The following is a 17,022-nucleotide window of genomic DNA, read 5'->3' as shown; positions in this document are numbered from 1 at the left end:
CTTAGTCCAGTGCCTGGCATCGTTGTTATCAGATCCTTCTGTTGCTCCTGTCTGCTGGTCCTGGCTCTTGCAAAATTAAGCTAAGTCTTGCTTCTTTGTTTTTTGAGTTACTTGCTTTGCTACTATTTTTGTCCAGCTTGTACTAAATGTGATTTCTGACCTTGCTGGAAGCTCTAGGGGGCTGGTGTTCTCCCCCCGGCCGTTAGACGGTTCGGGGGTTCTTGAATATCCAGCGTGGATATTTTAATAGGGTTTTTGCTGACCATATAAGTCATCTTACTATATTCTGCTATTAGCTAGTGGGCCTCTCTTTGCTAAATACCTAGCTCATTCTTATGTTTGTCTTTTCCTCTTACCTCACCGTTATTATTTGTTGGGGGCTTGTATCCAACTTTTGGGGTCTTTTCTCTGGAGGCAAGAAAGGTCTTTCTTTTCCCTTCTAGGGTTAGTTAGTTCTCCGGCTGGCGCGAGACGTCTAGAACCAACGTAGGCACGTTCCCCGGCTACTTCTATTTGTGGTGCTAGGATTAGATATATGGTCAGCCCAGTTACCACTGCCCTATGAGCTGGTTTTTTGTGTTTGCAGATTTGGTATTTATTCCTGAGACCCTCTGCCATTGGGGTCATAACACGTCACGTTGCATTTGCAGAGCCCCTGATGTACCCAAACAGTACAAACCCCCCACAAGTGACCCCATATCGGAAACTAGAACCCCCAAGGAACTTATCTAGATGTGTTGTGAGAACTTTGAACCCCCAAGTGTTTCACTACAGTTTACAACGCAGAGCCGTGAAAATAAAAAATCTTTTTTTTCCCCCAAAACTTATTTTTTGGCCCCCAGTTTTGTATTTTCCCAAGGGTAGCAGGAGAAATTGGACCCCAAAAGATGATGTCCAATTTGTCCTGAGTACGCTGATACCCCATATGTTGGGGTAAACCCCTGTTTGGGCACACGGGAGAGCTCTGAAGGGAAGGAGCACTGTTTTCCTTTTTCAACGCAGAATTGGCTGGAATTCAGATCGGATGCCATGTCCCGTTTGGAGAGCCCCTGATGTGCCTAAACAGTGGAAACCCCCCAATTATAACTGAAACCCTAATCCAAACACACCCCTTACCCTAATCCCAACAGTAACCCTAACCACTCCTGTAACCCAGACACACCCAACCCTATTCCCAACCGTAAATGTAATCCAAACCCTAACCCTATCTTTAGCCCCAACCCTAACTGTAGCCCCAACCCTAGCCCCAACCCTAACCCTAGCCCTAACCCTAGCAATAACCCTAGCCCTATCACTAGCCCTAACACTAGCTGTAACACTAGCCCTAACCCTAGCCCTAACCCTAACCCTAGCCCTAACCCTAGCCCCAACTCTAGCCCTAACCCTAGCCCTAACCCTAACCCTAGCCCCAACCCTAGCCCTAACCCTAGCCCTAACCCTAACCCTAGTCCTAACCCTTGCCCTAACCCTAACCCTAGCCCTAACTCTAGCCCTAACTCTAGCCCTAACTCTAGTCCTAACTCTAGCCCTAACCCTAACCCTAATGGGAAAATGGAAATAAATACATTTTTTAATTTTTTTATTTTTCCCAAACTAAGGGGGTGATGAAGGGGGATTTGATTTACTTTTATAGCGGGTTTTTTAGCGGATTTTTATGATTGGCAGCCGTCACACACTGAAAGACGCTTTTCATTGCAAAAAATATTTTTTGCGTTACCACATTTTGAGAGCTGTAATTTTTCCATATTTGAGTCCACAGAGCCATGTGAGATCTTGTTTTTTGCGGGACGAGTTGACATTTTTATTGGTAACATTTTTGGACACGTGGCATTTTTTGATCGCTTTTTATTCCGATTTTTGTGAGGCAGAGTGATCAAAAACCAGCTATTCATGAATTTCTTTTGGGGGAGGCGTTTATACCGTTCCGCGTTTGGTAAAATTGATAAAGCAGTTTTATTCTTCAAGTCAGTACGATTACAGCGATATCTCATTTATATCATTTTTTTTATGTTTTGGCGCTTTTATACGATAAAAACTATTTTATAGAAAAAATAATTATTTTGGTATCGCTTTATTCTCAGGACTATAACTTTTTTATTTTTTTGCTGATGATGCTGTATTGCGGCTCGTTTTTTGCGGGACAAGATGACGTTTTCAGCGGTACCATGGTTATTTATATGCGTCTTTTTGATCGCGTGTTATTCCACTTTTTGTTCGGCGGTATGATAATAAAGCGTTGTTTTTTGCCTCGGTTTTTTTTTTTTTTTCTTACGGTGTTTACTGAAGGGGTTAACTAGTGGGGCAGTATTATAGGTTCGGTCGTTACGGACGTGGCGATACTAAATATGTGTACTTTTATTGTTTTTTTTATTTTATTTAGCTAAAGAAATGTATTTATGGGAATAATATTTTTTTTTTTTCTTTATTTAGGATATTTTTTTTTTTTTTTTTTTACACACATGTGGGGAATTTTTTTTAAACTTTTTTACTTTGTCCCAGGGGGGGACATTACAGATCATTGATCTGACAGTGTGCACAGCACTCTGTCAGATCGACGATCTGCTGTGCAGGGCTGCAGGCTTACCAGCGCCTGCTCTGAGCAGGCACTCGGTAAGCCACCTCCCTCCCTGCAGGACCCGGATACCGCGGCCATCTTGGATCCGGGACCTGCGGCGAGGAGGGAGGTAGGAGACCCTCGGAGCAACGCGATCACATCGCGTTGCTCCGGGGGTCTCAGGGAAGCCCGCAGGGAGCCCCCTCCCTGCGCGATGCTTCCTTATACCGCCGGTACACCGCGATCATGTTTGATCGCGGTGTGCCGGGGGTTAATGTGCCGGGGGCGGTCCGTGACCGCTCCTGGCACATAGTGCCGGATGTCAGCTGCGATATGCAGCTGACACCCAGCCGCGATCGGCCGCGCTCCCCCCGTGAGCGCGGCCGATCGCGTATGACGTACTATCCCGTCGGTGGTCATACGGGCCCACCCCACCTCGACGGGATAGTACGTCTGATGTCAGGAAGGGGTTAAGGTGTACATTTTGTGGTAAAAAATAACCTTACAATATGATTCTGCTCATCAGTATGATTACAGTGATACATGCCCAGTTTTTCAATTATTTTATAGGCGGAAAAATAAATCGGAAGTTTGCAAAAGAACATTTTTTGGGTTGTGTAGCCATTTTCCTATACCCGTAACATTTTTATACTTTGGTTGATGGAGCTGTTTGAAGACTTATTTTTTTTGGCACGGGACCACATTTGTATTAATGCCATTTTGGGATAGATGTGATGTTTGATTGCTCGTTACAGTATATTTTGTGGAATTGCAGTGACCCAAAAAACGTAATTTTGGCACGCTTGATTTTTTTTCCATTTACAGTGTTTTTCAATAGGTTTAAATGATATATTTTGATAGCTTGGACCTTTCTAAATGCTGCGATAGCACATTTTCAAGAGTTATTGAATATCTTTATTTTTAGAGGAGGGAAAAGGGGGAATGATTTGAACTTTTACGTTTTTTAATTTCTTTCATATTTTTTAAAAACATTTTTTTTTACTTTTCACTGTTCTTGTTTGTCCCCTTAGAGGTTGTGAAGCTGCGATCATCTAATCTCTTGCTCTATATACACAGCAATACCAAAGCATTGCTACATATAGTAAAAGTCACGGTCTCCTTTTAAGACTGGCCACAGACTAGATTTCAAGGGAGCTCCGTAATTACAAGCACAAGGGTCTTCAGCAGACTATGGCTGTCATAGCAAGCCATCGGTGACCTGTGATCATGTCACGGGCGCATTGAATGACATGCACCCATGTCATGTTAATTGCAGTTAACAGGTTAATAATCATGGGCGGAGCTCCACTCCACCCGCGATTGCTAGAGGCAGGTCCTGGCTGTAACACACAGCCATGATCTGCTAGGTATGGTGTGAACTCACCTCGTGATCCTGCGCAATACTCCCATTTCCGACTTCCACCATACCTGTACAGTGGATGTCGTGAAGGGGGTAAAAAGCTATTTAAATGTTGCTTAAAGTGAATCTGTCAGCAGGTTTTTGCTATGAAATTTGAAGACAGCATGAGGTAGGAGCTGAAACACTGAATTTAGCAATGTGTCATTAAACTGTGTGCTGTAGTTTACTTACAATGAATCTTTTATCACTAGGACATTATCACTGCCTGGTCTGATGTGCACAGGATGTGTAATCCAACCACACTTCGACCTGTGATAAGCAGCTCACTGTCAATAGACTATGTATATTCAGAGCCTGGTGTGGGCAGTTTACACAGCTATGCTTCCTGATGAACTCTGATAGTTTACTGGGTGCAGCAGTTGTGACACAAAGTGATACATTACTGGGTTCAGGGTCTCTTTTTCTACATTATGCTGCTCGCAGATGAGGTAGCAAAAACTTGATGACAGATTCCCTTTAAGAGAAAAAAATACTCTTATAGCTTGGATTAGGTTAGGATAGTTGGGCATTGCATGCTTATACCGTGGAGTGGATCAAAGGGATCCAGCAGAGGTCAATCCTGGGAAATCTCTAACTCCAATGGACACTACAAACGTACTGTGATTGCACCCTAAGGTGAGCTCCTCGGTTGCAGCAAAACACTTAGTTTTTCTTACATCAGAATACTTTGCATATAATGCAATGTCTAGTATATAAATCACTAGAATTAGTAACAATGTGGTTTCCTAGCATAATGGACAAATGAAATAATGTAAAAGAACTGTAAATATATGTATATTTATATTTTACAAATTTAGGCTTCTTTATACTAGCAACATCCCAAAAATAGATATTCTGAAATGCAAATTTAGGAAAAGAATTTTGGAGAATATTTACACTTTCTTTAGAAAATATCACACAATTTAAACCAATCAGAGAACTAATAGAGCACATCTATAAAAGGTGCATCTTTACTTGCAGCTAGACATACGTACTTGATTACAACATTATTATTGCCACTCGTAAGTGGACACCTGGTCTGAAATGTCAAACCTGAGCTGTCATAGCCGTCAAGACTTCCAGTGTGTGATGCAATATAAAGATGCTTATAGTCACACCAATAAACGTGATTCTATAAAAATATCAATTTATTGGAAATCATCCTCATTATTAAGTATCAATTATGCAACTGTTTCCCCAATTACATCTCATATCTTTTTTTTTTTAAAACAGTAATGAGTTCTTTCCTGGTCATTATTAAATATTCAAAGTTACCTATATTAATATCAATAAGAATCATTGGTAATAAATTTGTGGTATATGTGTGTTTATGTATATGGCAATTCAGTTTTCTGTAGTCCTCCTTCTCCTCCTTCATTCTAATGTCCAAACAGCGTAACATTACCAGGTCTTTCATAAATTCTTCACTGTGTCCGCAATTGCTGGAAGCTACTGAACCACATGTAATGACTTCCAATGTTACAATAGACAATATTACATAGTAATCCACCAGAAAAATATTTCTAATATTTCTACAAATTCTCATAAAAACTGTTATATTAAAGGATCAAGCTTTGTGGCTCTTTTTGTAGGTAGCTCTGGTTCTTTCTGCAAAGACAGTAATAAAAAAAAAGTTAAAAGGATTATCCATGCCATTTTTGTCTAACATAGTCCCCAGAATTGTAAAAAAAATAAATAAACCTACTCCCCTACCAGACTTCTACTGCTCTTCTGTAGTCTAGCTTAGGTCCCTCACCAATGCCCTTGCTTTCTCTTCTAATAGCGTTGGACCTCTAAAGGCAGAGGTGATCAATGCATCACAACCGTGGCCAGTGATTGGCTGCAGCAGTCACTTGCCTCTAGGATTAGAACAAGATATACAAAGCAGGAACAGGATGCTTCATGCCCACGGTTTCCACGTTCTATGTACTACACTTGCCTGACAAAGGGTTGGTCAAAACGAATAGCTTTGTTGAGATTTACATTAGAGCAAAAATAAAACATTGCATAAAAATGCATCAAAGTTAGCGTGGCTTGTACAAATTATGTCTAAACAATGTCTCAGGAGCTTCTGTTCATAACGCTCTTACCAGACATAGTGTGGAGATTAGGGTTTTTAGCTCTTTTTGGGAGCTTAATAAATGTGATCAGCAGTTTACATTGGTCTCATCTCCAGTTATGCAGCTATGAATCTAGTGCCACCTATTGAATCTAGCAATCCTAAAAGTCAAAATCGACCCTCACCACTTGACTTGGAATAAGAAGCCTAACCAGACACTCTATTTGCAGGCAAACACGTGTCTCGTGGTGTTTGCCCCTTATCAGTGCAAAGCAAGTGTACTGGTTTGGCTATCATTATTGTTTTCTACATACCAGTTAATCACAATAAGATCAATTAAAAAAATTTGTAAAAACAAATACAGATATGTAAAAAAAGGCAAAAAGCTTTCAGAACCTTTGATACCATCCTTCTGGAATCTTTTCCAATTTTTTGTAAAAATAAGAGATAAAAGGAAGAACAGATATCTGTGATGCTAACGTAAGCTAAGAATAACACCTCATGCACATGGCATTATTGCTTCATACAATCTCATAGTATAGTTGCGAACTTATCATACCTTGACTTGCCCCATAGTTCACACAGATTCATACAAAATTAAACAAAAGGCCATATTACACACCGATCCTCTCCTAGAAGCATTGCTACTATGTGTGCATGAAGCCTGAATTGTTGTCAGAATTGGCTGATTTCAACCAAGGTCTACCAAGAAGTTAATTGGTCATATTGGATTTAAAGAGAATCTGTGAGTAGGATCAACCCTCCTAAGCTTTCTATATGGGCATGTAGGTCATAGGAAGCTGAATAAGATGATACCTTAATATCTGTAATCCAATATCTTATTCGATAGAAATCCACATTTTATTATATGTAAATGAACTGTTCCAGACTATGGGCCGGACACTGATCTGCATGAGAAGTAAGGCTAGCCTTAGACTTAGGCTGGGGTCACACTTGCGTGTGTAATGCAAGAAACGCGCATGAGTCTCTCACATCAATACCCGCCACTCCTGCCGGCACTCGGGACCAGAGTGTGCGGCTGCATGTATTTCTATGCAGCCGCACGCTCCAGTCCCGAGTGCCGTCGGCAGTGCCGGGTATTTATGCAAGAGACTCGTGCGAGTTTCTTGCATTACACACGCAAATGTGACCCCGGCCATAAAAAAACATTTATTTGGATGATAAGACCAGAAATTTGTGCAACAAAGTTGGTAATTGTGAAGATTACCTTATGATATATGCACATGATGCCTTTTAATAAAAAGCTGGGAGAAAAGTCAAAGCGCAATAGGGTCTTCAGATTTTACTCACCAGATAGAGCCCAAACACAGACTCATAGAAATATTAGCTGCTGCAGATCCACCGGTCTCCTCGTGACCAGCAAGAGTAAAAAAAAAAAGATCGGATAAAAACGTGGATTAACTCCTTGCTGCTTGAAAGATAGAAGTCTGTTATGACCCCAGTGGACAGGGTCTCAGAGGAACGTGTAAGTCTGCAAGATACAAAAATCCAGCTCATAGGGCTGTGGTAACTGGGTTGACCAAATAGCTACTCCTAACGCCAACACTAGAAGTAGCCGGGGATCATGCCTACGGTGATCGCTAGAAGACTCGCGCCAGCCGGAGAATCTAACTACCCCTAGGAGAAGAAAACAAAGACCTCTCTTGCCTCCAGAGAAAGGGACCCCAAAGCAAGATACAAGCCCCCCACAAATAATAATGGTGAGGTAAGAGGAAATGACAAACACAGAAATGAACCAGGTTCAGCAAAGAGAGGCCAGCTTACTAATAGCAGAATATAGCAAGATAACTTATCTGGTCAACAAAAACCCTATAAAAATCCACGCTGGAGATTCAAGAACCCCCGAACCGTCTAACGGTCCGGGGGGAGAACACCAGCCCCCTAGAGCTTCCAGCAAAGGTCAGGATACAGATAGGAACAAGCTGGACAAAAATACCAAACAAAACAAAAGCAAAAAGCAAAGAAGCAGACTTAGCTTGAAAAACAGGAACCAGGATCAGAGGACAAGAGCACAACAGATTAGCTCTGATTTCAACGATGCCAGGCATTGAACTGAAGGTCCAGGGAGCTTATATAGCAACGCCCCTGAACTAACGGCCCAGGTGAGGATATAGGAAAAGACAGACGCTCCAGAGTCAAATCACTAATGACCACTAGAGGGAGCAAAAAGCAAAATCACAACAGTACCCCCCCCTTAGTGAGGGGTCACCGAACCCTCACCACGACCACCAGGGCGATCAGGATGAGCGGCGTGAAAGGCACGAACTAAATCGGCCGCATGAACATCAGAGGCGACCACCCAGGAATTATCTTCCTGACCATAGCCCTTCCACTTGACCAGGTACTGAAGCCTCCGCCTGGAGAGACGAGAATCCAAGATCTTCTCCACCACGTACTCCAACTCGCCCTCAACCAACACCGGAGCAGGAGGCTCAGCAGAAGGAACCACAGGCACAACGTACCGCCGCAACAAGGACCTATGAAACACGTTGTGGATAGCAAACGACACAGGTAGATCCAGGCGAAAGGATACAGGATTAAGAATTTCCAATATCTTGTAAGGACCAATAAAACGAGGTTTAAATTTGGGAGAGGAAACCTTCATAGGAACAAAGCGGGAAGAAAGCCACACCAAATCCCCAACACGTAGTCGGGGACCCACACCGCGGCGGCGGTTGGCAAAGCGCTGAGCCCTCTCCTGTGACAACTTCAAGTTGTCCACCACAAGATTCCAGATCCGCTGCAACCTATCCACCACAGAATCCACCCCAGGGCAGTCAGAAGGTTCCACATGACCCGAAGAAAAACGAGGGTGGAAACCAGAGTTGCAGAAAAACGGCGAAACCAAGGTGGCGGAACTAGCCCGATTATTAAGGGCAAACTCAGCTAACGGCAAGAAGGTCACCCAATCGTCCTGATCAGCAGAGACAAAACACCTCAAATAAGCCTCCAAAGTCTGATTAGTTCGCTCCGTCTGTCCATTAGTCTGAGGATGGAAAGCAGACGAAAAGGACAAGTCAATGCCCATCCTACTACAAAAGGATCGCCAGAATCTGGAAACGAACTGGGATCCTCTGTCTGACACAATATTCTCAGGGATGCCGTGCAAACGAACCACGTTCTGGAAAAACACAGGAACCAGATCGGAAGAGGAAGGCAGTTTAGGCAAAGGAACCAAATGGACCATCTTGGAGAAGCGATCACATATCACCCAGATAACAGACATGCCCTGAGACACCGGAAGATCAGAAATGAAATCCATGGAGATATGTGTCCAAGGTCTCTTAGGGACAGGCAAGGGCAAGAGCAACCCGCTGGCACGAGAACAGCAAGGCTTAGCTCGAGCACAAGTCCCACAGGACTGTACAAATGACCGCACATCCCTAGACAAGGAAGGCCACCAAAAGGATCTGGCCACCAGATCTCTGGTGCCAAAAATTCCTGGGTGACCTGCCAACACCGACGAATGAACCTCGGAAATGACTCTGCTGGTCCACTTATCAGGCACAAACAGTCTGTCAGGTGGACAAGAATCAGGCCTATCAGCCTGAAATCTCTGCAACACACGTCGCAGATCAGGAGAAATAGCTGACAAGATAATACCATCCTTAAGAATACCAACAGGTTCAGCGACTCCAGGAGCATCAGGCACAAAGCTCTTGGAAAGAGCATCGGCCTTCACATTCTTTGAACCTGGTAAATACGAGACAACAAAGTCAAAACGGGAGAAAAACAATGACCAGCGGGCCTGTCTAGGATTCAGGCGTTTAGCAGACTCGAGATACATCAGATTTTTGTGATCAGTCAAGACCACCACACGATGCTTAGCACCCTCGAGCCAATGACGCCACTCCTCAAATGCCCATTTCATGGCCAACAACTCCCGATTGCCCACATCATAATTTCGCTCCGCAGGCGAAAACTTCCTAGAGAAAAAGGCGCAAGGTCTCATAACAGAGCAACCAGGGCCTCTCTGCGACAAAACGGCCCCTGCTCCAATCTCTGAAGCATCCACCTCAACTTGAAAGGGAAGCGAGACATCAGGCTGGCACAAAACAGGCGCCGAAGTAAACCGACGTTTCAACTCCTGGAAAGCCTCCACGGCAGCAGGAGCCCAATTAACCACATCGGAGCCCTTCTTGGTCATATCCGTCAAAGGTTTCACAATGCTAGAAAAGTTAGCGATAAAACGACGGTAGAAGTTAGCGAAACCCAAGAACTTCTGAAGACTCTTAACTGACGAGGGCTGAGTCCAATCAAGAATAGCTCGGACCTTGACTGGGTCCATCTCCACAGCAGAAGGGGAAAAAATGAACCCCAAAAAGGGACCCTTCTGTACACCAAAAAGACACTTTGAGCCCTTGACAAACAAAGAATTTTCACGCAAAATTTTAAAGACCATCCTGACCTGCTCCACATGCGAGTCCCAATTATCAGAAAAAAACAGAATATCATCCAGATAAACGATCAGAAATTTATCCAGATAGTTCCGGAAAATGTCATGCATAAAGGACTGAAAAACTGAAGGGGCATTAGAGAGCCCAAAAGGCATCACCAAGTACTCAAAATGACCTTCGGGCGTATTGAATGCGGTTTTCCATTCATCCCCTTGCTTAATGCGCACAAGGTTGTACGCACCACGAAGGTCTATCTTGGTAAACCACTTGGCACCTTTAATCCGGGCAAACAAGTCAGACAACAGCGGCAAAGGATACTGAAATTTGACAGTGATCTTATTTAAAAGCCGATAGTCAATACAAGGCCTCAAAGATCCGTCCTTTTTAGCCACAAAAAAGAATCCCGCACCAAGAGGGGAAGAAGACGGATGGATGTGTCCTTTCTCCAGAGACTCCTTGATATATGAACGCATAGCGGTATGTTCAGGTATCGACAGATTAAACAGTCTTCCCTTAGGAAATTTACTGCCTGGAATCAAATCTATTGCACAGTCACATTCCCTATGAGGAGGCAATGCACTGGACCTGGACTCGCTAAAGACATCCTGATAATCAGACAAGTACTCCGGAACTTCCGAAGGTGTAGAAGAAGCAATAGACACAGGCAGGGAATCCTCATGAATACCACGACAGCCCCAACTAGACACTGACATAGCCTTCCAGTCAAGGACTGGATTATGGGTCTGTAACCATGGCAGCCCCAAAACAACCAAATCATGCATTTTATGTAGAACGAGAAAACGTATCACCTCGCGGTGTTCAGGAGTCATGCACATGGTAACCTGTGTCCAATACTGCGGCTTATTTTCTGCCAATGGCGTAGAATCAATACCCCTAAGAGGGATAGGATTTTCTAATGGTTCAAGAATAAAACCACAGCGCTTAGCAAATGAGAGATCCATAAGACTCAGGGCAGCACCCGAATCTACAAACGCCATGACAGGATAAGATGACAGTGAGCAAATCAAAGTTACAGACAGAATAAACTTAGGATGCAAATTACCAACGGTGACAGGACTAACAACCTTAGATATACGTTTAGAGCATGCTGAGATAACATGTGTAGAATCACCACAGTAGTAGCACAAGCCATTCCGGCGTCTATGAATTTTCCTCTCATTTCTAGTCAGGATTCTATCACATTGCATCAAATCAGGTGTCCGTTCAGACAACACCATGAGGGAATTTGCGGTTTTTCTATCACATTGCATCACATCAGGTGTCTGTTCAGACAACAACATGAGGGAATTTGCGGTTTTGCGCTCCCGCAACCGCCGGTCAATTTGAATAGCCAGGGACATGGTATCATTCAGACCTGTGGGAATGGGAAAACCCACCATAACATTCTTAATGGCCTCAGAAAGGCCATTTCTAAAATTAGCGGCCAGTGCACACTCGTTCCAATGTGTCAGCACGGACCATTTCCGAAATTTTTGGCAATACACCTCAGCCTCGTCCTGGCCCTGAGACATAGCCAGCAAGGCTTTCTCTGCCTGAATCTCAAGATTGGGTTCCTCATAAAGTAAACCGAGCGCCAGAAAAAACGCATCAATATCAGCCAATGCCGGATCTCCTGGCGCCAACGAAAAAGCCCAATCCTGAGGGTCACCCCGTAAGAATGAAATAACAATTTTTACTTGTTGAGCAGAGTCTCCAGACGAACAAGGTTTCAGGGACAAAAATAATTTACAATTATTCCTGAAATTCCTAAACTTAAATCGGTCTCCTGAAAACAGTTCAGGAATCGGAATCTTGGGTTCAGACCTAGGATTTCTGGTAACATAATCTTGTATACCCTGCACACGAGTGGCAAGCTGGTCCACACTTGTAATCAAGGTCTGGACATTCATGTCTGCAGCAAGCTTAAGCCACTCTGAGGTAAAGGGGAAAAGAAAAAAAAAAATGAGAGAGGGAAAAAAAAAACTCAAAATTTTCTTTCTTATAATCCCACTTCTGCAATGCATTAAACATTTAATACTGGCCTGGCATACTGTTATGACCCCAGTGGACAGGGTCTCAGAGGAACGTGTAAGTCTGCAAGATACAAAAATCCAGCTCATAGGGCTGTGGTAACTGGGTTGACCAAATAGCTACTCCTAACGCCAACACTAGAAGTAGCCGGGGATCATGCCTACGGTGATCGCTAGATGACTCGCGCCAGCCGGAGAATCTAACTACCCCTAGGAGAAGAAAACAAAGACCTCTCTTGCCTCCAGAGAAAGGGACCCCAAAGCAAGATACAAGCCCCCCACAAATAATAACGGTGAGGTAAGAGGAAATGACAAACACAGAAATGAACCAGGTTCAGCAAAGAGAGGCCAGCTTACTAATAGCAGAATATAGCAAGATAACTTATCTGGTCAACAAAAACCCTATAAAAATCCACGCTGGAGATTCAAGAACCCCCGAACCGTCTAACGGTCCGGGGGGAGAACACCAGCCCCCTAGAGCTTCCAGCAAAGGTCAGGATACAGATAGGAACAAGCTGGACAAAAATACCAAACAAAACAAAAGCAAAAAGCAAAGAAGCAGACTTAGCTTGAAAAACAGGAACCAGGATCAGAGGACAAGAGCACAACAGATTAGCTCTGATTTCAACGATGCCAGGCATTGAACTGAAGGTCCAGGGAGCTTATATAGCAATGCCTCTGAACTAACGGCCCAGGTGAGGATATAGGAAAAGACAGACGCTCCAGAGTCAAATCACTAATGACCACTAGAGGGAGCAAAAAGCAAAATCACAACAGAAGTCCAAATGGATATTCAGATGAAAAAGTGGCTTTATTCAACGCGTTTCAGAGTACTATGACTCCTTATTCAGGAAACCACAAAAGTATATCTGATATATCTTTATTTATTTATATACTTTTGTGGTTTCCTGATGAAGGAGTCATAGTACTCCGAAACACGTTGAATAAAGCTACTTTTTCATCTGAATATCCATATGGACTTCTATCTTTCAAGCAGTGCGGAGTTAATCCACCTTTTTATCCCTTTTCTTTTTTTTTTTTTACCATGACGTCTTTTAGACATGTTCGGACTCAGGGAATTTTTCAAGAAGACATTACAGGTCACGCTGGCATCTTTTATCCGGAATTGTCTTTTTTGTAGTCTTTTGAGTTTTTTTTTTACTACTTCTTTGGCTGCTGAATATTTATTTATTTTTTTTCCTTTCTTTCAAAATTGTATTGAATAAACTAGTGAACGACTTCCAAACAGAAACCGTCTGAAGAATAGTCATTTCTTCTAACCGATTTGCATCTTTTGTACCCTGAAAAAGTTAAAAGAATCTCAAAGAACTGAACATGTGCACAGCAAGTTGTTTTTACATTGCAGTGCATGTGTTCATAATTCTAACTGCTTTTTCAGAAAAAGACATCATGTGCATGTACCCTTATTGTAACACTTTCTACATCTCCAGCTCTGCCTTCATTCTAATGAGCAATCAATTCTAATTCTCTACGGAATGAAGATCATTGACAGCAATAGCTGCAGTAGAAAGGAGAGCAGCATAGATACAGATACACCTGCAAGGAAAGAAGACCGTTGTTCACGCAGTTTCTCTAGGTCGTTTTAACATTAAAAGGTAAAGAGCGCTCAAGGCCAAAGCATATAGTAAAAAGCATAGCAGTCAAAATCTTTTATAGACAGTTCCTTTATAGCGTTCTGTTTGTAAAATTTACATTTAGTCAGCAAAAATATGGAAAATGAGAAATGCACATTTATGAGTTTTCAGAAGATAAAAGAAGTAAACAGGACAGTAAAAGAGAATGCAATGGACTAGACACATGATTTGTTTTGCTTAAAGGAATTTTCTGGTTTTAAAAATGCACTAGTAAATCTTTGAAATGGCATTGAGTGAACGACCATGGGCTGGGCTCCCATTGATATTCACAATGGTAGGGGTCAAATGCTATGTCAGGGTCCAATGCTGGTGTTATACTTGTATGTTTTCACCAAAATATTTGCAAGCATGTGCAAAATTATTACTGATTCAAGATAAACATAATTTTCTTGGCACGCTAACATGTCTGATGAAGTTTAATAAAAACCTGTTAAAAAATCATGGATTACAGTACATTGCCCCTTAAACGTTGATGGAACATTGTTTGCACACATTTGAGAATTTTACTGTCTTGAAATAACTCATAGCAGAAGTTATTCTAGAAAAATAAGACACTGGTTCCAATCTCCTGTCCATCATCAGCAGAGCATGGTCCTTACCGTGGGAAAGTGATGGAGAATTGTGGTGTGGGTACGGCTGAATCCCATCTGTTGTTCAGAAAGCTGAGTTAGGAGCTGTTGTTTTTCTCGGCCCCATCGTCGAGCTGCCTCTTCCAACTGGCAGGAAAAGTTACAAAGGGTAAGAATCCACAATGACTGAAAAGCATTTGATTTACAAATGCCACATAGTTTCTACCTCTCTCTCCAAGCTTTGCACTCTTGCTTGTGATTTCTCCAGCTTACTAAGAAGGGAAAACTTCTCACTATCCGTAAACGTTTCATGGACCTGCAAGAAAATGTATTTTGTTTTATTATATTTTTGTTTGGGATATTATATTTAATTGCTAAATATATTTATACAATTCATTAGTCAATCACATAAAATAGGCTTAGGGTTTAAACAAAGGTGGTCAACCTAATAAGCGCCACTTGAAAAAGAATGGCAAAAAAGATAAACAAAAGGGATATTAAACCTATTATGTTCAAGAGGACTTGTCACTTCCCATACATATATACATGTTTTGCATGGTGCAAATGCCATTAGGAGTCGATTTTCGTTTGTCCCAGGGCCTCTGCACTCCTGAGGTATGGCCCCATCTTCTCAAAATGCAAGTCTAGTCTTTTTAGCCAACTGGGCAAAGGTCCACAAGAAGACATCCATAAAGAAGATGACCACACCCACTTAGCAAGAAAGAAACAACTACAGATTCATAAGAACAGCAAATGTGGTAGAGCCTCTCTCTAAAACAGTTAAGCTGGCCAACCCCCTTCCTTAATTAATGATCTTCACTATAGGTACATTATCACAAACTACATCCAGCAGCATCCTGCACACGGACAGTAACGGAAAGTGTTCTGACCTCAGCTTTATCTTTGCACTGGGCATATGCTGATTGCTATTGGAGACTGGTGGTGAAGCACCCAGCCTATGGTGTCTCAATTAGGAAAGGTGGTTGGGGTTCAGCTTGCTTGACTGTTCAGGAGAGCAGCTCTATGATCTCTTTTGCCTAATCAGTATGAGGTGTCACAATTCCTCCTATTGGGGTGTCTGGACACAGTGAGTGACAGTTCATCCAAGGCAGTGGTGTGCAGAGATGTCAGTATGCTGATGGACAGCTCAGCTGTCCAATCAGAGGCTGGGGCATGCTGAGCTGTCAGTGTGTTGAGTGATAGTCCAGCCACTCAATCAGAGCCAGAGCGTGCAAAGTTTCCTCCAAGTGTCTCCTGTCTGAAGTAATTTTCTTGCTATTTAGCTGGCTCTCTGCTTCCAATTACTGCCAGTTGTAGCTTATGCTTGGTGGTGTCGCGTGCCTTGTGTTCCTGTGCTCAGTCTCAGATCTATTGCTACCAGATCTTTGACCTTGCTTCTGACCATCCATTTGCCTAGCCTTTCTGTCTTGATCTGCTACCCTCCTGGAATCCTGACCTCAGACTGTGATCTGACTTACTGGGCTTTGTCTCACCCCTTTGTTTATGATGAGCTCTCTTTGCATATGACTCCGGACCTCTTGACTATCCAGCCTCATGGCATGCCCATGAGTAGTGACTAGTTTCACAGAAAGCATATGATGATTTGTGAACCTGTAACGGTCTTAGATAACAAGTTAATGCAGTTTGGGAACCTTCATTTTCCTGAAAGATTTCGTTTGATGAGAACTTGATAGTACCATCAGTGCTATCACTTTTCTCTCTGATCTGGAAAATTAATTTTCTGTGCTACTCACAGTTACATGCTGTGGTATTACTGTTGTAGTAATTCGAGTTCTCTCCAGTTCTTCTCTAAGACGAGAATTCTCAGCTAGAAATGCAGCATATACCTCCGCCTGGAGAGTGTCTGATCGTGTGCCTAGAAGACAGGAAATTAAATTTGAATAAATATCCAAAAATAGAGACTTTTTGACCTCATTCAGAAGTTAGTATTTTTGATGTATGCAAAAAAATGGTACCGGTGTCAACAGTGTTTTATATCCGTGTGTTATCAGTATTTGGTCAGTATGTCACCAGAGTTTTTCACAGAAGGATAAAAAAAATTACCGGTAGTTACAAGGTTTGGCCTATACTTTGTAATGTTAATGCCATCCATGTGCTGTACATGTTTTTCATGGACCCATACACTTGTAATGGCACTTTTCCTTCATAATACCAAATAAAAATGGACCTGTTGCCTTGATTTTTGCATGGACGAACGGTCCATGAAAAGACATAGACATGTGAATAGCAGCATAGACTATAATGGGTACGTATTCTACCCGTGAAAAATAAGGCTAGAACATATACATGAAACATGTACATCTGAATGAGGCCTTAA

The 17,022-nt window shown here is 42.5% G+C and overlaps 1 protein-coding gene across 1 annotated transcript in view; it reads right to left on the bottom strand.

Annotated features, from left to right (window-relative positions):
- Positions 1–5,085: 5,085 nt before the first annotated feature.
- Positions 5,086–17,022, bottom strand: part of CCDC33 (coiled-coil domain containing 33) — a 154,931-nt gene continuing 142,994 nt past the window's right edge. The window contains exons 21-24 of the mRNA XM_077264109.1: positions 16,439–16,560; positions 14,911–15,000; positions 14,715–14,831; positions 5,086–5,561 (exon numbers count right to left, since the gene is read on the bottom strand). Coding sequence (XP_077120224.1) covers positions 5,508–5,561; positions 14,715–14,831; positions 14,911–15,000; positions 16,439–16,560 — 383 coding nt within the window. The 3' untranslated portion in view covers positions 5,086–5,507. The remainder of the gene's footprint in view (positions 5,562–14,714; positions 14,832–14,910; positions 15,001–16,438; positions 16,561–17,022) is intronic.

The sequence above is a fragment of the Ranitomeya variabilis genome, chromosome 5 (genome assembly GCF_051348905.1).
Source record: "Ranitomeya variabilis isolate aRanVar5 chromosome 5, aRanVar5.hap1, whole genome shotgun sequence".
Taxonomy (NCBI): Eukaryota; Metazoa; Chordata; class Amphibia; order Anura; family Dendrobatidae; genus Ranitomeya; species Ranitomeya variabilis.
The sequence above is the reverse complement of the archived record's forward strand: the minus strand, read 5'-3'. Positions and strand labels throughout refer to the sequence as shown.